The sequence below is a fragment of the Dendrobates tinctorius genome, unplaced genomic scaffold, assembly GCF_039654945.1.
Source record: "Dendrobates tinctorius isolate UK_male_01 unplaced genomic scaffold, ASM3965494v1 ptg000143l, whole genome shotgun sequence".
Classification (NCBI taxonomy): Eukaryota; Metazoa; Chordata; class Amphibia; order Anura; family Dendrobatidae; genus Dendrobates; species Dendrobates tinctorius.
Genome location: NW_027361810.1, coordinates 26,550,573 through 26,573,836, shown reverse-complemented (window position 1 = coordinate 26,573,836; position 23,264 = coordinate 26,550,573). Strand labels below are relative to the sequence as shown.

The window sequence follows — 23,264 nt, the reverse complement described above, 5'->3', positions numbered from 1 at the left end:
ATAGCGCTCAGATATTCATTGGGCCTCACACAATCCAAAAGTGTCCAGTGTCCACAAGTGTGTGCAGAAATTCAAAATCTCCCTTATCCTCTAGTCACTTTGGTCACAGCTGTGCCATCGAGCCTGTCACATAGCGCTCAGATATTCATTGGGCCTCACACAATCCAAAAGTGTCCAGTGTCCACAAGTGTGTGCAGAAATTCAAAATCTCCCTTATCCTCTAGTCACTTTGGTCACAGCTGTGCCATCGAGCCTGTCACATAACGCTCAGATATTCATTGGGTCTCACACAATCCAAAAGTGTCCAGTGTCCACAAGTGTGTGCAGAAATTCAAAATCTCCCTTATCCTCTCGTCACTTTTGTCACAGCTGTGCCATCGAGCCTGTGACATAGCGCTCAGATATCAGTGGCCCTCACACAATCCAAAAGTGTCCAGTGTCCACAAGTGTCTGCAGAAATTCAAAATCTCCCTTATCCTCTCGTCACTTTTGTCACAGCTGTGCCATCGAGCCTGTGACATAGCGCTCAGATATCAGTGGGCCTCACACAATCCAAAAGTGTCCAGTGTCCACAAGTGTCTGCAGAAATTCAAAATCTCCCTTATCCTCTCGTCACTTTTGTCACAGCTGTGCCATCGAGCCTGTGACATAGTGCTCAGATATCAGTGGCCCTCACACAATCCAAAAGTGTCCAGTGTCCACAAGTGTCTGCAGAAATTCAAAATCTCCCTTATCCTCTCGTCACTTTTGTCACAGCTGTGCCATCGAGCCTGTGACATAGCGCTCAGATATCAGTGGGCCTCACACAATCCAAAAGTGTCCAGTGTCCACAAGTGTCTGCAGAAATTCAAAATCTCCCCTGTCCTATAGACACCTTGTACCTTGTTTTACATTACTATATAGTTTGTTGGATTTTGTCTACATTTCTACCAAAAATGAGGAAGGCTGGTGGAAGAGGCCGTGGAATTGGGCGGGGGTTGGCAGCTGGTAATGATGGTGTTGGTGGTGGATCTGATGGTAGTGGCAAGAGCAAAATAGGACCGAATGCAGGAGGTGTTGAGCCTGCGTCATCGTCTGGCTACATAAGGCCTCGAACGCTTAGTTTTCTAGGAGTTGGCAAACCGCTTTTAAAGCCAGAGCATCAGGAAAAAGTTTTGTCTTACATTGCTGACTCAGCCTCCAGCTCTATCGCCTCCTCTTCTTCAGTTGTAAAAAGTAAAAGCACTGAGTCGTCATTGGAGGCTCATGTTCATGTCCTTCACCCCAACCAAGATTGAAGGATGGCGCAGGCCATACTACTGATTACTCCATGGAGCTGTTTTCACATACCATGCCTGGATTATCAAGTCAAATGGTGAATTACCCAGGCCAAGATGAATCTGACATGGAGTGCACTGATGCACAGCCGCTGATGGATGATTCTGCTGGTACATTCACTCAGAGCACTACATTGTCCTCGCAGTGTACAGAGCCAGATTCTGACCCTGATGAGACTCAGGTGCCCCTTCCCGCACACTATACCACCATACACGGTGACACAGAGGAAGGTGCACATGACATAGAAGAGGAGGTGATGGATGACCCAGTTGTTGACCCAGATTGGCATCCATTGGGGGAAGAGGGTGCTGCTTCCAATAGCTCAGATGAGGAGCATCCACAGCAGACATCGACATCGCAACAGCTGTTATCTGGCAGGCCCGGAGCACTCCAAAGACAGGTTCCAAACATCAAAAGAGTTGCTGGACAGCTTGTTCAGAGGGTCAAAAGATCACAGCGTGCTAGGCCGCAAAATGTCTGCCAAAGTAGGAAGAGTGCAGTGTGGCACTTTTTTGACCAAAATCCTCATGATCAGGCCAAGGTTATCTGTAATAAGTGCGCAAAGACCTTTAGCCGAGGGAAAAATCTGAAAAATTTGAATACCAGTTGCATGCTTAGACATTTTACCAGCATGCACTTGCAAGCGTGGACACAACACCAAACCTCAAGTGCCACATGTGCAACTGATCACAACGAAGGTAGTCAGCAACGCTACATTGTTTCCCCCACTGTAAGCCCACCGGTTAGCACAGCAGCAAATGTTGAGGTGTTGTTGCAAGGCCACAGCAGTCAGGGAATCCCACTGTTATATCAACGAAAGACTGATTCTAGGCCATCAGAAAGAACACCAACTCCATCACCATCATCAACCCTCTCTCAGTCCGCCCTGTCCACCGCTACTTCCACCATATGCAGCTCTCAAGTCCAGCTCACCCTCCCAGACACTATGAGTAGGTCAAGAAAGTACTCAGTCTCTCATCCGCGTACACTGGGTTTGAACGCCCACATTGCCAAACTAATCTCGTTTGAGATGATGCCCTTTCGGTTGGTGGAAAGCACAGCTTTCCGCGAACTCATGGCCTATGCAGTACCACGCTATGACCTACCCAGTCGCCACTTCTTCTCTCGCAAAGCCATCCCAGCCCTCCACCATCATGTGAAAGACCGCATTGTCCATGCACTCAAGCAGTCAGTGAGCGGAAAGGTGCACCTCACAACTGATGCATGGTCCAGTCGGCATGGCCAGGGCCATTACGTGTCCATCACTGCGCACTGGGTTAATGTGGTGGATGCAGGGTCCACAGGGGACAGCGGTGGTGGGACAGTGCTGCCTAGCCCACGGTATAGGAAACAGTTGGCTGTAGGCGTTCGACCCTCCTCCTCCTCCTCCTCCAGAAGCGAAAGCTCGTCTACAGAGCGCAGTCGTACGAGCACTCCATCTGCAGCTGCCACTGTTGCACACGATGTGTCCCCCTATCGAGCAGCTAGTGGAAAGCGTCAGCAGGCTGTGTTGCAGATGATGTGTTTGGGCAACAGACACACCGCCGAAGTGCTGGCCGAGTACTTGAAGCGACAAACTGAGTCATGGCTGGGCAGTGTACATCTTGAGGCAGGCAAGGTAGTTAGTGATAACGGCCGTAATTTTGTGGCAGCCATAGCCCTTTCAAAACTCAGCCATATACCTTGCTTGGCTCACACCTTGAACCTGGTGGTGCAGTGCTTCCTCAAAAATTATCCGGAGTTAACAGCCCTGCTCCAGAAGGTGCGAAGACTGTGCGCGCACATCCGCCGGTCGCCTGTACACTCCGTTCGTATGCAGAAGCTGCAGCGATTGCTCCACCTTCCCAACCACCGCCTCATTATCGACATTGCAACAAGGTGGAACTCCACCCTGCACATGGTGGAGCGGCTGTGTGAGCAGAGGCAGGCCATAATGCATTTGTTGGAGGATACACGGCCAGGCACTTTGAGAGCAGACATGGAGTTGACAGGTGTGCAGTGGTCGAAGCTGAAAGACCTCTGTAAAGTCCTTCAGTGTTTTGAGGAATGCACACGGCTGGTAAGCGCAGACGACGCCATCCTAAGCATGAGCATCCCACTTATGCGTCTGCTCATGCAAACTTTGACGCACCTTAAGGAGCAGGCGTCTGCAGCCAATGTTGATGAGGAAGAGGAGGAGGGAATCCTTGATGACATTCAGCCATTGTCTGCTCAGGGACCTCTCCTGGACGAGGTGGAGGAAGAAGAGGAGGAGGAGGAGGATGATGGGGATGATTACTTAGGGGAGGAGGATGCATCTCGTGGGGCAAGTGAAAATGTTGGCGTGGCAAGGTCTGGTACAGGGTTTGTGCGTGACTGGAGGGATGTGGATTTGCCAGAAAGTGCTCCTCCAACCAGCACTCGCAGTGCATCATTGACACCGGGAACATTGGCCCACATGTCAGATTATGCCTTGCAGATCATAAAAAGGGACCCACGCATTGCCAAAATGATGAACGATGACGACTACTGGTTGGCCAGCATCCTGGATCCACGCTATAAAGGCAAATTACAAAACATCATGCCACAGGAGAACCTTGACCTAATATTGGCTAATAAACAAGCAACTCTGGTAAATCGGTTGCTTGAGGCATTCCCAGCACACAGCAGCGGTGATGGTTCTCACACGAGCCGTACGGGCCGGGGTCAGCTTGGCAGAGGTGTTCGTGGTGCACACAGCAGAAGTTGCGTTGGAGACAGGGGTTTCATGACAATGTTGTGGACTGATTTTTCAAGTAACGCTTACACAACTGGTAATACTGCATCGATGGAAAGTGACAGGAGACAGCAGTTGTCAACTATGGTTACAAACTACTTTTCCTCCCATATCGATGTTCTCCCACACAGGTCATTCCCCTTTGACTATTGGGCCGCTAAACTGGACACCTGGCCTGAATTGGCACAATATGCCTTACAGGAGCTCGCTTGCCCAGCTGCAAGTGTGCTATCGGAAAGAGTCTTCAGTGCAGCTGGATCAATCCTGACAGAAAAAAGGACCCGTCTGTCAACCCAAAATGTGGATGATCTAACCTTCATTAAAATGAACCACGCATGGGTTTCCAAGGATTTTGTCCCACCTTCCTCTGATGACACATAGGGTGACAGAAAAATGGCTTGCTTTGGTCCACCTCTTCCTGGGACTTGACCTATTTCACCTTTTGCATCAGCTGAATGTCCAACATCAACATATGCCACTTTCTAAAACTCCCTAACTGTGCTGCCTCCCCCCCCCATGGCCGGGGTCACCACCTAGCGCACGACACCGTGCGAGTGCCGTTGCCCTGGACAGGTGGGTAGGCCGACTCTTGGGCGCGGGCACTGGCACAGGGTCCTTCATAGTGCAATCAAGTGTCTCTGACGGTGGTGGTGCACACCCGCCGTCAGACACACCGCCGTACTATGAGGGGCCCAGTGCCAGTACCGACGCACACGAGTGGGCCCCCCTTGCTTGGGCAGGGCCCCAGCATTTGCAATCTTTACCTCTCCCTGCTCCTCCGCTGTGTAGTCTGGGCCGTCAAATCCATACTGTGCCTGACACCGTCTGAGCCTGCCTCCTGATGTATAGACATATATTTTGAATGTGTACGCTATCCATACATGTTATCTGGGGATACGGTACCCTTTCTAACCTTTGTGCAATCACGTGCAATCCATACTGGGCCTAACACCGTCTTCCTGCCTCCTGATGTATAGACATATATTTTGAATGTGTACGCTATCCATACATGTTATCTGGGGATACGGTACCCTTTCTAACCTTTGTGCAATCACGTGCAATCCATACTGGGCCTAACACCGTCTGAGCCTACCTCCTGATGTATAGACATATATTTTGAATGTGTACGCTATCCATACATGTTATCCGGGGAAACGGTACCCTTTCTAACCTTTGTGCAATCACGTGCAATCCATACTGGGCCTAACACCGTCTGAGCCTGCCTCCTGATGTATAGACATATATTTTGAATGTGTACGCTATCCATACATGTTATCTGGGGATACGGTACCCTTTCTAACCTTTGTGCAATCACTTGCAAGCCATACTGGGCCTTACACCGTCTGAGCCTGCCTCCTGATGTATAGACATATATTTTGAATGTGTACGCTATCCATACATGTTATCCGGGGATACGGTACCCTTTCTAACCTTTGTGCAATCACGTGCAATCCATACTGGGCCTAACACCGTCTGAGCCTGCCTCCTGATGTATAGACATATATTTTTAATGTGTACGCTATCCATACATGTTATCTGGGGATACGGTACCCTTTCTAACCTTTGTGCAATCACGTGTAACCCATACTGGGCGTGAGAACGGCTGGCGAGCTGTTAAGCAAGCTACAGCACCTGTGGTTTGCACACGCAAGTTTTTCATTTTTTCAGGAATGACGGTTAGGCCTAATTCCGGAACTGCGGTTGACCTGCACTTACTGGGAAATCATTGTTTGCGGGTAATAATTGTAATCAGTGATCCCCATCACTAACGTTGTTCAGCGGGTTATCTGCACCTGTAAGCGACAAACGCTGGCCTTTTCAGTGTAGCGCACATGCAGCCACGGACATGTAAGGGCATGACACACCAGTTATTGGCCAATCTCATGTGCCAGAGCCTCACGTGTCCCTCTAGTAAGCCGGACTCGGACCGCGGGGCATGACGGAGTCTCGTTCGTTAACGGAATTAAGCTTGCAATGTGTGCATCTGTTCTGTAGCTGGCATGGTTGAGGTTTCCCAGGTGGAGTCGAATTTAACCGTAGGCTCCACTCCTGGTGGTGCCCTTCTGGACATTCCTTTAAGGTTCAGCTTTGCAACCATACTGCCCACGTAAAACAAACACTTTGCCTTCATGAACGCTGTTTGGAGGGTCATGACTCGTGGGAATAACGCCGCCCAATCAGTTAAACTGCTAGAGAGATCGTTCGTTGCTCCCAAGCATGACATCACACTCCCTAGGAAGAAGGTAATGCCACTGTGGCGACCGTACTCCTGGGGGCGACACAAGTGCACTGATGCCCAGCCACTGCTCGATGAATCTGCTGGTACATTGACCCAGACCACTACATTCCCCTCGCACGCTACACGACCTGAATCTGACCCTGATGAAACTCAGGTTACCCTTCCCATATACAGTTCCATCTTACACGGTGACAAAGAGGAAGCTGCAGATGAAAGTGCAGGTTCGGCCCACCCGCCATCAGACACACCACCGTACTATCAGGGGCCCTGTGCCAGTGCCGTCGCCAACGAGTGGGCCCCCCCTGCTTGCTCAGGATCACAGCACTTGCAAAGTTGAAATACTGTGCAGTGAGATGGAAGATGGGGACGACGAGGAGTCCAGACAAGTACAGGGATTCCCTAGCGAGGAGACTTATTTGATTGTTTTCAATGTTGGGACAGCAATTTTTGGGGAGCACTATACTCTGGAGAATGATAGATGGGGCCCACCATACACTGGAACATTCCAAAGGTGGACATCAGACACTGGAGCAGCATTTACAGGGCCCATTATACACTAGAGCATTAGAAATGGGGCCCATTATGTTTGGAGCATTATTTGGGCCCATAAGACAGTGGAGCTTCATCCATGGGGACCAACATATACTGTAGCATTATGTGGAGCTCATCATATACTGTTTCAAACATTATATGGGACCAATGATTCTGTATGGAGAAATAGATGGGCCTCGTCATGAGATGTAAAAAGTGAGGTATTTTTCATTGTACTATACCGCTATTTCTCTGCCGTATCGGAGCATGATGAGTTGTGGTATGTGTTAAAGGGGCGCTCTTTCGCCCAGGGCACATGAAAACCTGCAGCCAGCCCTCCCCCCCCACAACTTTAGCCAAATAACCCCCATTTTTCAGTGCGTAACTTGTATTATGAAGTTAATTAAGGTTGACAAGCTTAAGTAAGAAGAATTGATGCTTTTGGCATTCAAATGGGCACTGTTGGTGTGTTTCCTGTCCTCCTCTCACTGCCGACTTTTATTCCCCATTGACTTACATTGGGTTTCGTGTTTCGGGACGACCCCGACTTTTCCCTATAATCGGACGATCTTGCTCGACCCGACTTTTGGAAAAGTCGGGTTTCACGAAACGAAACGTGACCCTAAAAAACCAAAAGTCGCTCAACTCTAGCTGTCGGCCAAACTGCTGTCGCCCAACTTCTCCACACATAAGAGAGTTAGTTCTGCCGAGTTCTCCAGTGTTTTCTCTACCTTTTAGAGAACAAAAGGATCAAAAGTCCAAGTTCGGACATGCTGAATCCTTATTTCGATATTGGCGGGTTTGGCCAATGTTATTCCAATCCGTATAATGGGCCTTAAAGGGGTTGCCCAATCTTGTGGATAAAAACTGCAGTCACTCAGAAAGCGCTCACTGATGGAATCTTAGTTGCTTCCTAGTACTGTCTATTTTTTAGCTTGAGATACCTCTGTCAGTATTTTTTTTTTCTGCATACCCATTCTGCGGCCAGCAATAGACAGTGGAACGCTGAGGTCCTAGAAAACAAATGGTGCTAAATTTCTAATCAGAGCCGCTGGCAAAAATTATTTTTGGTTCAAAATATATAAATTTAGGTAAAAAAAGGAGTTTATTTTAATTGCTCTAAGAACTGGAACATTAAGCTATAATTGTAAAGCCCTGGGTCGCCCCTTTAAATACTAAATAATCAATCCTGCCCAAATAAAATAATACAGCAGACTTGGACCCTATAAAAAAAATATAATAATAATTTCCTGCTAATCCAGCATGCCAAATAGGAAGGATTCCCCGACCTTACGGCTCCAGATTGATTTTTTTTCTGATTGTTCAAAAGTGTTTACCTTTTACAAACAAAATCTATTATATAAAGCGCAAGTGTGTATGTATGTATGTATGTGTGTATGTATGTGTGTGTGTGTGTATGTATGTGTGTATGTATGTATGTGTGTATGTATGTATGTGTGTATGTATGTGTGTATGTATGTGTGTATGTATGTATGTGTGTATGTATGTGTGTATGTATGTATGTATGTGTGTATGTATGTATGTGTGTATGTATGTGTGTGTGTATGTATGTGTGTATGTATGTATGTGTGTATGTGTGTGTGTATATCCGGGATAGGCATCCGCACCGTCGCAGCTACAGCCACAAAATTTGGCACAGTCACACATCTGGACCCCGAGAGCGTCCTAAGCTATGTTGTGAGGCGAAATTTTAACCCAGCACGTTCCAATTCACCAAAAATTTTGCCCCTATCTACATACTGGGGAAAAAGTGTGTGCGTGTCAAGCCCCGCCCCTCATTATGATGTCATAATGCCCCTATTTGCATACTGGAGAAAAAGTGTGTGCGTATCAAGCCCCGCCCCTCATTATGATGTCACAATGGTTGACTCTGGGATGGAGGATGTGTGATGGGTATATGGGCACTGGACTATGGGATGGAGGATATGCATTATGGGTATATGGGCACGGGAATATGGGATGGCGGATATGTATGATGGGTATATGGGCACGGGACTATGGGATGGCGGATATGTGTGATGGGTATATGGGCATGGGACTATGTGATGGAGTATATGTGATGGGTATATAGGCACTGGACTATGGGATGGAGGATATGTGTGATGGGTATATGGGCATGGGACTATGTGATGGAGTATATGTGATGGGTATATGGGCACTGGACTATGGGATGGAGGATATGTATGATGGGTATATGGGCATGGGACTATGGGATGAAGGATGTGTGATGGGTATATGGGCACTGGACTATGGGATGGCGAATATGTATGATGGGTATATGGGCATGGGACTATAGGATGGAGAATATGTGTGATGGGTATATGGGCACTGGACTATGGGATGGAGGATATGTGACGGGTATATCGGCACTGGACTATGGGATGGAGGATATGTGATGGGTATATAGGCACTGGACTATGGGATGGAGGATATGTGTGATGGGTATATGGGCATGGGACTATGTGATGGAGTATATGTGATGGGTATATGGGCACTGGACTATGGGATGGAGGATATGTATGATGGGTATATGGGCATGGGACTATGAGATGAAGGATGTGTGATGGGTATATGGGCACTGGACTATGGGATGGCGAATATGTATGATGGGTATATGGGCATGGGACTATAGGATGGAGAATATGTATGATGGGTATATGGGCACTGGACTATGGGATGGAGGATATGTGACGGGTATATCGGCACTGGACTATGGGATGGAGGATATGTATGACGGGTATACGGGCACGGGACTATGGGATGGCGGATATGTATGATGGGTATATGGGCACGGGACTATGGGATGGTGGATATGTATGATGGGTATATGGGCACGGGACTATGGGATGGAGGATATGTATGATGGGTATATGGGCATTGGACTATGAGATGAAGGATGTGTGATGGGTATATGGGCACGGGACTATGGGATGGCGAATATGTATGATGGGTATATGGGCATGGGACTATGGGATGGAGAATATGTATGATGGGTATATGGGCATGGGACTATGGGATGGTGGATATATATGATGGGTATATGGGCACGGGACTATGGGATGGCGGATATGTATGATGGGTATATGGGCATGGGACTATGGGATGGAGGATGTCTGATGGGTATATGGGCACGGGACTATGGGATCGTGGATATGTATGATGGGTATATGGGCACGGGACTATGGGATGGAGGATAATTATAATTTGCTATAACTAACCACAGTTAGTTACTATGCCCGGGCAGCGCCGGGCTCTTCAGCTAGTGTAATAATAAAATCAATTGTTAAAAGTAAATAACAAAAAATACATAACATTGTATACAAAATGTACAGATATAATCCTGTAGTTTCTGCTCTTGTTTGAAGTATGGTTTTACTCTTTTATCCAATTCTTCATCTCTTACAGTTCACAACTGATGTTGGATGGAAACTGGATGACAACGATTAATGATGGCCATTACAGCAGTCACTGAGGTGTCACCAAAAACTTTCTAAATACCTGAAATGGCATATAAATTGCTTCGTTTTATTTATTCATTTTTTTAACTTTATTTAAAGAGAACCTGCAACCTTCTTAACATGCCATAAAGTATTATGCTAATAAATCCACAAAAAATAATATTCAAATAATAACATTATATTGGCCGGTTATTATTTAAGCAACTAAATATACTACTTTTTCCTGATTCAAATATTTTTGCTAATATTTTTATAATATATTTTTGTCTTTTTTTCTGACATTCTGATCTTTACCCTATAGATTTAAAGAATAATATTTTAGATGATTCCAGTCACCACTAGAGGGAGATTAAGAGCTTACTGCATACTGACTGCTCTTTAGCTCCATCTAGTGGAATCTGCAGGAGGCAAAAAGGTCATAATTTAACTTTTTGTCTATGCACGGGAATTATCAGTCTTGTATCAAAAAAGCTTCGACGGCCATACAGACATATTAAGAAATCAAGAAGCACTAAGTTAACAAAATGATTAAAAAAATGGTTATAAAGCTATCAGATTTCAGAATACAGCCCTTGCCTCATCCCCCCTGATAATAGCCGATTTTCATCAAAGGGTAACATACTCAAAAGGGTAAAGAGACAGGAGTGGACATCATGGAACAATGCCCTTAAAGTGAATGTATCATCAGAAAATGAGTAATTGTTTTAATCTTTACTAGAAAAAAACAACTTGCAATTTTCATATTGGCCACTGGGTCATTTTTAAGCTCCCTGTTGATACAGGAAATGCACATGTACATTAGCAGCAATGAACAGACAAACCCTTTTGTATTGAAGCATCTAATAAGCATGTGAAAAAATCATTAGATTATTGTGAAGGGAAAGCGCAGATGTGACATTGCTTATTGTGATTGGTGGATCCCGTGTTAATCAGCTGTGTATAGAGATGTTACCTGACATTGGAATTGTGCCTCTGCTGATAAGGAGACTGCTGAAAACTCTTTCTAAAAGAACTGGAAGTATAAATTCTATTAAAAAAATACATGTAACACGGAACATGATTTTAACCAAAATGTTTTTTAACAGCATATTCTCTTTCCCTTTAAGGGTGGACACTGTACGGTATATACTTTAAACCAGCATCTAGATGGACTCCCACTTTAATTTTGCATTGTACCTGATTATTTTCAAGGTCCCTCTTGTTTTAGTTGTAGTGTTACTGACCTGATTCCCTCCCATGCCGTGACAGTTGAAGATGCCAACTTTTTCATTCTCTTTACGGCCCATGTTATCCAGACATTGGTTGGTTTCCACATTTCTGATCTATGAAGTAAAGGAGAAGAAAGTTTCATAGTTTCAAAGTACAAGTTCATCATGTACAAAAGTTTCATAAGTAAAAAAAAAGAGGACACAAGTTCTTCTAGCTCATCCTGTCATCCTGTGGAGCTGATCCAGAGGAACGGAAAGCAACCACCAGGAGGGAGAAGACAATCGATCTCAGGGAAGCAGGAAACGTTCAAATATGTCAATCAGAATGAATTTCAGAGCGAAGAGGAAGGAGAAAAATATGAATGCAGAAAACTTGTATGGTTATGTCTACGCTAGAAAATTCATCTAGGTAACTACCATTTATCTGTCATCTATGTCACTGATATCACTCTCTCTGTGAAAAAGTGGAGAAAAAGTTTTGGTGTTATCATTCATATTCTCTGAAAAGAAGGCAAAGAAAGCAAAAATTCTGCCTGGGTATGTACACTTTTGAGCACAAATGTAGATAGAAAGAAGGATAGTAGAAGGATAGAGAGATAGATAAATAGATAGATAGATAATAGAAGGATCTATAGATTAGATGATAGCTAGATAGTTAGATAGATAGATAGATAGATAGATAATGGATAGATAGATAATAGAAGGTATAGATTAGATGATTGATAGATAGATAGATAGATAGATAGATAGTAGATAGATAGATAACACTGGTCAACAGCATTTTTGGTGCCAAAGATATTTCATCGAATTTAGGGTATTTTTGGGGTGCTGATTCTGAATATGTCATCAGTTTTGCCAGATTGGCTCAAGTTTTTGAGATTTTTGGTATCTTATTTATAGCACTTGTTGGTAAATGCGACGCATCATCTCATTAATTTCTTTGGATTAGTACTTGAACTGAGCAGTTCTCAATATAGTTTTGTGTTAATTAGTGTTCTAAAAGTTTGTTCATAGCTTGATTTTTGCACTAACTTTATGTTGTTGTCTGTTTTCCAGTGAAAAGCATGAACTCATCATGAAGAAGTTGTCTTAACGATCCAGACTCATTCTGTTACATTTGTGGTGAATACACACTGCCAAAACATAGAAGAAACATAACAGACTTCGTCAAAAAAGTGTATTTTGCCTATTTTGGGGTTATGCTTGGGGACCAAGACAAGTTTTGGGCACCACACATAGTGTGCAAAGCATGTATCGAATTATTACGAAAATGGAGCAAAGGACAAAGAAAAAGCTTCAAATTTGGTGTTCCAATGGTGTGGAGAGAGCCAAAAAATCATCATGATGACTGTTATTTATGGTAAACACAGGTACAGGCACATCTTCACAATGAGGGACAGGCCTTCTTGCAGATTCCATGTTACTCCCATTTTCGTTTCTTATGCTTATTGAATCCTTGCACTTGCACTGCACAGAAATAACAGTCATCATGATGATTTTTTGGCTCTCTCCACACCATTGGAACACCAAATTTGAAGCTTTTTCTTTGTCCTTTGCTCCATTTTCGTAATAATTCGATACATGCTTTGCACACTATGTGTGGTGCCCAAAACTTGTCTTGGTCCCCAAGCATAACCCCAAAATAGGCAAAATACACTTTTTTTACGAAGTGTGTTATGTTTCTTCTATGTTTTGGCAGTGTATATTCACCACAAATGTAACAGAATGAGTCTGGATCGTTAAGACAACTTCTTCATGATGAGTTCATGCTTTTCACTGGAAAACAGACAACAACATAAAGTTAGTGCAAAAATCAAGCTATGAACAAACTTTTAGAACACTAATTAACACAAAACTATATTGAGAACTGCTCAGTTCAAGTACTAATCCAAAGAAATTAATGAGATGATGCGTCGCATTTACCAACAAGTGCTATAAATAAGATACCAAAAATCTCAAAAACTTGAGCCAATCTGGCAAAACTGATGACATATTCAGAATCAGCACCCCAAAAATACCCCAAATTCATTAAAATATTTTGGACACCAGAAAAAAAAATTTTTTTCGTTGACCTGTGTAATAGATAGCTAATAAATAGCTAGATTAGATACTAGATAGAAAGATGATAGATAGCTGGATAGATAATAGAAGGATGGATAGATTAAATAACAGATAGATAATAGAGGGATCGATAGATTAGATAATAGATAATGGAAGGATGGATAGATAATACATAGATGGACGCTCTGTGCGCATTCTTCATACAATGCTCGTTATTCTCCAGCAGACACATTTTTGACGTTACTGTGCCTTTGAGGCATTTTTCACCCTGTGAAGCTCTTTTGATGCCCTTGAGACTTGTTTTCTTCTGTGAATATTTCCTAGTGATATTCCAGGCAGAATACTATCAATACCATGTATAAAGTACACACACCGTTTTCTGAGGAAATGCTAAATCACATCCTGAAACACACGGTCACTATACCAAATTAAAATTAGGAACCAAATATAATAGCACGTAATTAAACCCCAGGGGCCTCGTTTCCTCGTTTGCTCGTTTGCAGAGACACCACCATGTTTGAGTTCGCACAAATGAGTTTGCGATCTCTATTCTCTATTCATTACCTGCCATTCTGAAAGCTTCAAGTCTCCCCGCACGCAACGCTCGGCCGCAAATCACATATTCACTGAGCATAAACGTGAGCTATCAACAATATCAGGTCTGCCCCTGGAAGGAGTGGTATGTGCAGACGGACATTCACCTTTTCCCACCTAATGCCCGAAAATGAGCGTAGAGGCCGGCGAGAGCCTCGCCCTGGAACGAGCGTGGCCCTGCAGAAAGTGCAGAGTGCAGCTGTCTGGCATCAGTAAGACATGGGACGTCAGACGCGATGTATCGGTGCGGCTGCAGAGGCATCGGGTGAACGGAGTAGCGGTGGTGACGTGAAGAGGAGGCCAGACGTCTTAACCGCAGTTGGGAGCAGATAAAAGAAAACCAGGCACTCACCCAAAGCGAAGACCTGCTGCAGGAGATGGAGCCCATGACAGCTAGGCCTGCTGAACCGGAGCCAGACGACAGACCGGAGATGCGTCCACCCGCAGCACAGGCCATGCCAGAGCCACGGAAGGATGAAGCACGGCTTACTTCCCCTGAGAAACCAGTGAGCCTGGAAGTCGTTCCTGCTAGACGGCAGGAAGAAGAACCCCAGCGCACCCCAGATGACAGTTCCGGTAGTGACGGCGAGACAATGGAGCCTGCCCGACAGAAGGAGGCAATCAAGCCAGTGGAGACCCCGGCCTCCGGCATGCACCAGTATCTGAGGGAGCTGAGAGCCAGCCTGAGCGGAGCAGCCAAACCTGTGGAGGTGAGTGTACCTCAACCCCAGCCGGCGGCAGACCATTTAACCCCTGCACCGATACCAGGCCCAAGGTCCACGTCACCGAGCCCCTGCACTCCCGTCTGGTGTCCCCAGAAAAAAATGGACCCCTGTCATCCATTTGCCTGTCTGTCTGGACCTCAGACATCATTGCACAGAAAAAGGCCAAGGAGCGGGAAATATGGACGCTCCTCCATCAGAAGGGGGAAGCCGCAATGCCTGCCCGTCACACCTATGGCCAGCTCGTGTATACCAATGTTGAGTGTGTCTATAGCTTTATTGAGGAGGCTGACACCTGCAATAAGGTCTATGTGAATGCCGCTTCCATCAAACATGGAAGAGCCCTGCAAGTGGGAGATTGGGTCTCCTTCTTTAAAGAGTACTGCCTCCGAGGCTACTATGCTGTTGCGGTCATTCTGTGCCCGGAGGAAAGTGAACCCTCCGGAGAAGATGCAGACCCACGTGCAGAGGCAACTGAGGATGCCTCTGCCCCTGATCCTCCTACACAATTTGAAGACTCTGCTGCTGCAGTCTTCTTCGGCCCATGCTAGGGCCAGGGCTTCAAGCGAAGATACGGCGCAGAATGCATGCTGCTGAACTCTCCTTAGCCCTTTCCCTTCAAGTTGCCAGTTGCACATTTCAAGGACTGTTCCACATTCCCTCCTATGGAACCCTGCAACGCTCCCACTGAGAGCTGAAGCCGGTCCACGGGACCTGTTGCAAATAGTTTTTTTGTGGCGCCTGATGCGCCTCTGTAGCAAAAGTGGACTCTGTCGTTTTTCGTAATGAAGCATGGACATACTCTTGCTGCCCTCAAAGGAAAGGGGAAGGGTACCTTTTGTTTTTTTTTTTTAAAAAGAAGATTTTTGACATATGTGGACGTTGTTTCTACAAGTTTGCTACCTCTTATTATTATTATTAAAAAAAAAAAGATTTTTGCACTTTATTGTTTTCCGTGTGTGAATTATCTTTGTAGAGTAAAAGAGAGTTTGATATGTGAAAAAAATGTACAGTATATTGATGTTTGATAATAAAATGTTAATATTGCTTTTACATTGCCGGGGACGGCAATGGTTTAAGGAAGGGGGTATGTAAGAGGGTCAGGGCCTAGCCCTGTAAATGTTAATACTAATGTTTGCTTATTCATGATTGCCATATTGTGATTTACAAGATAGGGACAGTACAGTTAGTAAAAAGGACACAAGATGGGGCACTGAGAACATCTAATAATAAAGAACAGTTGTAGGTCATTTCAGAGTTAATTAGAGGAGTGGTAGCTGGCAACTAGTGGGGGAGATTTCCTGGTACATAGTCAGTTGAGGGTGGACCCCGGGTGCTGTCAGAGTTCCCTGTTCCAGAGCTGTGTAGCTGCCACACAAAGCGTGAAGTGAATCCCAGGACATCCAGAGTAGATGTGGGAGAATTATGCAGAGCAGAGAAGAAGTGAAGTGTATGGTGTCTGCAACAGTGAAGAAGCCAGTGAAGAAGTCACTGAGGGAAGATCAGCCTAAGTCTGGGTGATGACGAAGCAGTCAATTGGGCCACCAGCAAGTCCTCGGGCAAGATAACCAGAAGGGGGTGGACAACCTAGTAGATAATTCTGTGTCTGGACTGAAGTTGGTTCCAGAAAGATAGATCAAAGTGCCATTTTCACCGGCTCCTCGTCCCGCTGTTACTTTGTGGTCCACTCTAGGAGGGATAGCTAATACTAAAGAAGAGAGAGAGAGGATTCAAAAAGATTTAAATAAACTGGAGAAGTGGGCAGCAACTAACAGAATGGTTTTTAACAGGGAGAAATGCAAAGTACTACATCTGGGCAATAAAAATGAAAAAAGCATATATAGAATGGGAGGAATAGGGCTAAGTGACAGCACATGTGAAAAAGACTTGGGTATACTAATAGATCACAGACTGAATATGAGTCAACAGTGTGATGCAGCAGCAAAAAAGGCAAATGCAATTCTAGGATGTATTAACAGAAGCATACAGTCTAGATCACGTGAAGTCATTATTTCCCTCTACTCCTCTTTGGTCAGACCTCATCTGGAATATTGTGCCCAGTTTTGGGCACCACATTTTAAAAAAGACATCAACAAACTGGAGCAAGTTCAGAAAAGAGCTACCAGAATGGTGACCGGACTGCAAACCCTGTCTTATGAGGAAAGGTTGCAGGATTTGGGAATGTTTAGTTTGCAAAAGAGAAGACTGAGAGGAGACTTAATAGCTGTCTACAAATATCTAAAGGGCTGTCACATTGTAGAAGGATCAACTTTATTCTCATTTGCACAAGGAAAGACTAGAAGCAATGGGATGAAACTGAATGGGAGGAGACACAGATTAGATATTAGAAAAAACTTTTTGACAGTTAGAGTGATCAATGAGTGGAACAGGCTGCCACGAGAAGTGGTGAGTTCTCCTTCAATGGAAGTCTTCAAACAGAGGCTGGACAGACATCTGACTGGGATGATTTAGCGAATCCTGCTTTGAGCAGGGGGTTGGACCAGATGGCCCAGGAGGTCCCTTCCAACTCTACGATTCTATGATTCTGGTGTAGCTGAAGAAGCTAGAGAAATCTGAAGAAGATGTAATGCTGGTATTGTGTCAAGTGTGCTAAAGGTGTATTGGATGTGCTGTGTCCTGAAGAAAATAAATCTTTCTTGTTTGAAGTTATCCTGGGCTTTGCCTCCAGTCCTTTGAACTCCATGAAGAATACGGGACGCACCAGGGATGAAGCACCTGCCAGCACAGTGTGTACAGAATGTGCTGGCGTGTCCACCCTCGACCGTATTACACTGCACTGTGCACCACCCATCATTCCTCCCTCACTTGTATTCATGTCTTTAAGATGTGAATAAAATTAAGCATGTGCGAGCCACCTACGACAGGAGCAGAGGAGCGCTAATCAGCTGCCTCCTTCCCCCATTACTCCAGCAGAATGCAGGCTAATGCTGGTCTGTGGCCCGGTAGAGGCTGCCACCGTGCAGAGGAAGTTGGGTGGCTCGATCACAGCGCTGTGAGCGGCTGACTCAGCTGATTCCAATGATAGACACAGGAACGCTTCTTGTGGTAAATCACCTGTTGGTTTATTATGGCACAGCATAAACCATGGCAGGGTTCAGCAAAGTAAACATGGCCTTTCTGGCATAACGGCAAAACAGAAAAACATAACGTATAGCAAAGTCTGTGTGTCTGAGAGATTCACCTGCTCAGATCACTATGTGTCTTCATCTCCTCCTGGAGCCACAGCCGGAGTCTCTCCTCTACAATCCACAGCACAGAGAAAAAAAATCAGTGGCTGCACTTTTAACATCCCAGCCACACCCTTGAGGTGGAGATATGGTGAGTAGGCATCCCGCCATCTCTTACCTACTCTCCTATCTATCTGTCTTTCTGTCTATCTATGTATTATCTATCTCTACTAGAGTTGAGCGAAATGGGTCGGCCAAATCCAGAATCCGCCGACTTTTGCTAAAGTTGGGTTTCGCCGATCGAAACCCGACCATAGTGTAAGGTCGGCTATGAGGTCGCCGACTTGAGTGCCAAAGTCGCGGTTCCCACAATCCTTCCAGTGCCTTTTCTCAGCCAATCATCAAGGACGCACACTGTGGGCAACATGATGACGTTGGCAGCGGCCCCCATCATGTTAGAGAAGGGCATTCAAGTGATTGGGTGGCTTTGTGTGGCGTCACAGTGCCTATAAAAAGCCGTGACCGCCGACCGCCATCTTACTTCTGCCGATCTTAGCATAGGGAAAGGTTGCTGCTGATCATTCTCAATAGGGAGAGTGTTTAGGCAGGAAAAAGTAAAAAAAATTCCTTCAATCCTTCTGCTCATAGCAATTGTCACTGTAAAACACAACAGTATAGTGTGCAGTGACAGGGGAAGATATGTGTGTGCCGCAGCTCTGTTGGTGATTAGGCTGCCTTATAAGGGTACCTGATAGCTGCATTGCTGTTTGCACACTGCTGTGCAGAGTGCTTTTTTAACCCCTTCCTGAAATGAGACGTACTATCCCATCCATGGGACCCGGGCCCCTATGCCCATGGACGGGATAGTACGTCTACCGCGATCAGCGGCGCCCACGTGGTGAGCGCCGCTGATTGCGGCCGGGTGTCAGCTGATTATCACAGCTGACACCCGGCACAATGTGTCAGGGGCGGTCACGGACCGCCCCCGACACGTTAACCCCTTGCACTCCGCGATCAAACATGATCGCGGTGTACCGGGGGTTAAAGGGAAGCATCGGCGCTTCCCTGAGCCCCCCACGGCAGCGCAATGTGCAGCGCTGCTGCCGGGGGCTCCTTTCCTGCAGGCCCCCGAATCCAAGATGGCGACGGGGGCCTTCGGGGGCCTGCAGGAAGCTGGCTTCCTCAGTGCCTGCAAAGCGCAGGCATCAAGAAGCCTTCTGCAGTGCCTGTGACAGATTGCAGTGATCTGTCACAGGACAGGGATGTCCCACCTGGGACTAATTAATAAAGTAAAAAAAAAAATTAAAAAAAGTGTTAAAATAAATTAAAAAAAATCGCCAAATAAATTACAAAAAAAAAAATATTCCCCCAAATAAATCCATTTTTTAGAAATAAAAAAAAAAAAACAATAAAAGTATACATATTAGGTAACGCCGCGTCCGTAACGACCCGCCCTATAAAACTGTCCAATTAGTTAACCCCTTTAGCGAACCCCTTAAAAAATAAAAAACGAAGCAAAAAATAATGATTTATTATCATACCGCCAAACAAAAAGTGTAATAACACGGGATCAAAAAGACGCATATAAATGTCCATGGTACCGCTGAAAACGTCATCTTGTCCCGCAAAAAACGAGCTGCCACACAGCATCATCTGCAAAAAAATAAAAAAGTTATAGCTCGCAGAATAAAGCGATGCAAAAATAATTATTTTTTATATAAAATAGTTTTCATTGCATAAAACCGACAAAACATAAAAAAACGACCTAAATGAGGTATCGCTGTAACCGTACTGACCCGAAGAATAAAACCGCTTTATCAATTTTACCGCACGCGGAATGGTGTAAACGCACCCCCCCAAAAGAAATTCATGAAACGCTGGTTTTTGTTCATTCTGCATCCCAAAAATCGGAATAAAAAGCGATCAAAAAATGTCACATGCCCGAATATGGTACCAATAAAAACATCAACTCGTCCCGCAAAAAATAAGACCTCACATGACTCGGTGGGTCAAAATACGGAAAAATTAGAGCTCTCAATATGTGGTGATGCAAAAACTATTTTTACAATAAAAAGCGTCTTTTAGCGTGTGACAGCCGCCAAACATAAAAACCGCCATAAATAGTAAATCAAACCCCCCGTTATCACCCCCTTAGTTAGGGAAAAATAATAAAATAAAAAAATGTATTTATTTCCATTTTTCCATTAGGGTTAGGGCTAGGGTTAGGGTTAGGGCTAGGGTTAGGGTTAGGGTAGGGTTAGGGCTAGGGTTAGGGTTAGGGCTAGGGTTAGGGTTATGGTTAGGGGTGTGTTGGGGTTCGGGTTAGAGTTAGAATTGGGGGTTTCCACTGTTTGGGCACATCAGGGGCTCTCCAAATGCAACATGGCGTTTGATCTCAATTCCAGCCAATTCTGAGTTGAAAAAGTCAAATGGTGCTCCTTCCCTTCCAAGCTCTGCCATGCGCCCAAACAGTGTTTTACCCCCACATGTAGGGTATCAGCCTACTCAGGTCAAATTGCAAAACAATTTTTGGGGTCCAATTTCTCCTGTTACCCTTAGGAAAATAAAAAATTGGGGGCAAAAATATCATTTTTGTGGAAAAAATGATTTTTTTATTTTCACGTCCGAGCGTTATAAACTTCTGTGAAGCACTTGGAGGTTCAAAGTGCTCACCACACATCTAGATAAGTTCCGTGGGGGGCCTAGTGTCGAAAATGGGGTCACTTGTGGGGAGTTTCAATAGTTTAGGTACATCAGGGGCTCTCTAAACGCACATGACACCCGCAGACCATTCCATCAAAGTCTGCATTCCAAAATGTCACTGCTTCCCTTCCGAGCCCCGACGTGTGTCCATACAGTAGTTTTCTCCCACATATGGAGTGTCAGCGTACTCATGACAAATTGGACAACAACTTTTGGGGTCCAATTTCTCCTGTTACCCTTGGGAAAATAAAAAAATTGGGGACTAATTGATCATGTTTGTGGAAAAAATGCGATTTTTTTATTTTCATGCCCGGGCATTATAAACTTCTGTGAAGCCCTTGGGGGTTCAAAGTGCTCACAACACATCTAGATAAGTTCCTTAGGGGGTCTCATTTCCAAAATGGGGTCATTTGTGGGGGTTTCCACTGTTTAGGTACATTAGGGGCTCTCTAAAGGCAACATGACACCCGCAGACCATTCCATCAAAGTCTGCATTCCAAAACGTCACTACTTCCCTTCCGAGCCCTGACGTGTGTCCATACAGTAGTTTTCTCCCACATATGGGGTGTCAGCGTACTCAGGACAAATTGAACAACAACTTTTGGGGCTCAATTTCTCCTGTTACCCTTGGGAAAATAAAAAAATTGGGGACTAATTGATCATGTTTGTGGAAAAAATACGATTTTTTTATTTTCATGCCCTGGCATTATAAACTTCTGTGAAGCCTTTGGGGGTTCAAAGTTCTCACCTTACATCTAGATAAGTTCTTTAGGGGGTCTAGTTTTCAAAATGGGGTCATTTGTGGGGGGTTTCCACTGTTTAGGTACATTAGGGGCTCTCCAAAGGCAACATGACACCCGCAGACCATTCCATCAAAGTCTGCATTCCAAAACGTCACTACTTCCCTTCCGAGCCCGGACGTGTGCCCATACAGTAGTTTTCTCCCACATATGGGGTATCAGCATACTCAGGACAAATTGGACAACAACTTTTGGGGTCCGATTTCTCCTGGTACCCTTGGGAAAATAAAAAAATGGTGACTAAAATATCACGTTTGTGGAAAAAATACGAATTTTTTATTTTCACGCCCGGGCGTTATAAACTTCTGTGAAGCACTGGGGGGTTCAAAGTACTCACCACACATCTAGATAAGTTCCTTGGGGGGTCTAGTTTACAAAATGGTGTCATTTGTGGGGGGTTTCCACTGTTTAGGTACATCAGGGGTTTTCCAATCGCGACATGGTGTCCGATCTCAATTCCAGCCAAAAACGTCAAATGGCGCTGCTTCCCTTCCGAGCTCTGCCATGCACCCAAATAGTGGTTTACCCCCACATGTGGGGTATCAGCGTACTCAGGACAAATTGCACAATAATTTTTAGGGTCCTGTTACCCTTGGAAAAATAAGAATTGAGGGTGAAAAGATCATTTTTGTGGAAAAAATATGATTTTTTAATTGTACGGCTTTATGTTATAAACTTCTGTGAAGCCCTTGGGGGTTCAAAGTTCTCACCACACATCTAGATAAGTTCCTTAGGGGGTCTAGTTTCCAAAATGGTGTCATTTGTGGGGGATTTCCACTGTTTTGGTACATCAGGGGTTTTCCAATCGCGACATGATGTACGATCTCAATTCCAGCCAAAAACGTCAAATGGCGCTGCTTCCCTTCCGAGCTCTGCCATGCGCTCAAATAGTGGTTTACCCCCACATGTGGGGTATCAGCGTACTCAGGACAAATTGCACAATAACTTTTAGGGTCCTGTTACCCTTGGGAAAATAAAAATTGGGGTGAAAAGATCATTTTTGTGGAAAAAATATGATTTTTTAATTGTACCGCTGTACGTTATAAACTTCTGTAAAGCACTTGTGGGTTCAAAGTTCTCACCACATATCTAGATAAGTTCCTTGGGGGGTCTAGTTTCCAAAATGGGGTCACTTGTAGGGGGTTTCCACTGTTTAGGTACATCAGGGACTCTCCAAACGTGACATGGCGTCCGATCTGAATTCCAGCTAATTTTGCATTGAAAAAGTCAAACGATGCTCCTTCCATTCTGAGCTCTGCCATGCGCCGAAACAGTCGTTCCCCCCCCCACATATCAGGTATCAGCGTACTCAGGACAAATTGCATAATAACTTTTGCAGTCCAATTTCTCCTGTTACCCTTGGTAAAATAAAAAAAATTGAACCTGAAGTATTTTTTTTGTGAAAAAAAGTTAGATGTTCATTTTTTTTTTTAAATATTCAAAAAAATTCCTGTGACGCACCTAAAGGGTTAATAAACTTCTTGAATGTGGTTTTGAGCACCTTAAGGGGTGCAGTTTTTAGAATGGTGTCACTTTTGGGTATTTTCTATCATATAGACCCCTCAAAGTGACCTCAAATGTGATGTGGTCCTAAAAATAAAATGGTGTTGTAAAAATGAGAAATCGCTGGTCAACTTTTAACCCTTATAGCTTCCTAACAAAAAAAA

The 23,264-nt window shown here is 44.8% G+C and overlaps 1 protein-coding gene across 3 annotated transcripts in view; it reads right to left on the bottom strand.

Annotated features, from left to right (window-relative positions):
- GALNT13 (polypeptide N-acetylgalactosaminyltransferase 13) overlaps positions 1 to 23,264 on the bottom strand; it is a 317,796-nt gene that overhangs the window by 50,663 nt on the left and 243,869 nt on the right. For all 3 annotated transcript variants that reach the window (XM_073545639.1, XM_073545641.1, XM_073545640.1), the window contains exon 9: positions 11,545 to 11,643. In XM_073545639.1, coding sequence (XP_073401740.1) covers positions 11,545 to 11,643 — 99 coding nt within the window. The remainder of the gene's footprint in view (positions 1 to 11,544; positions 11,644 to 23,264) is intronic.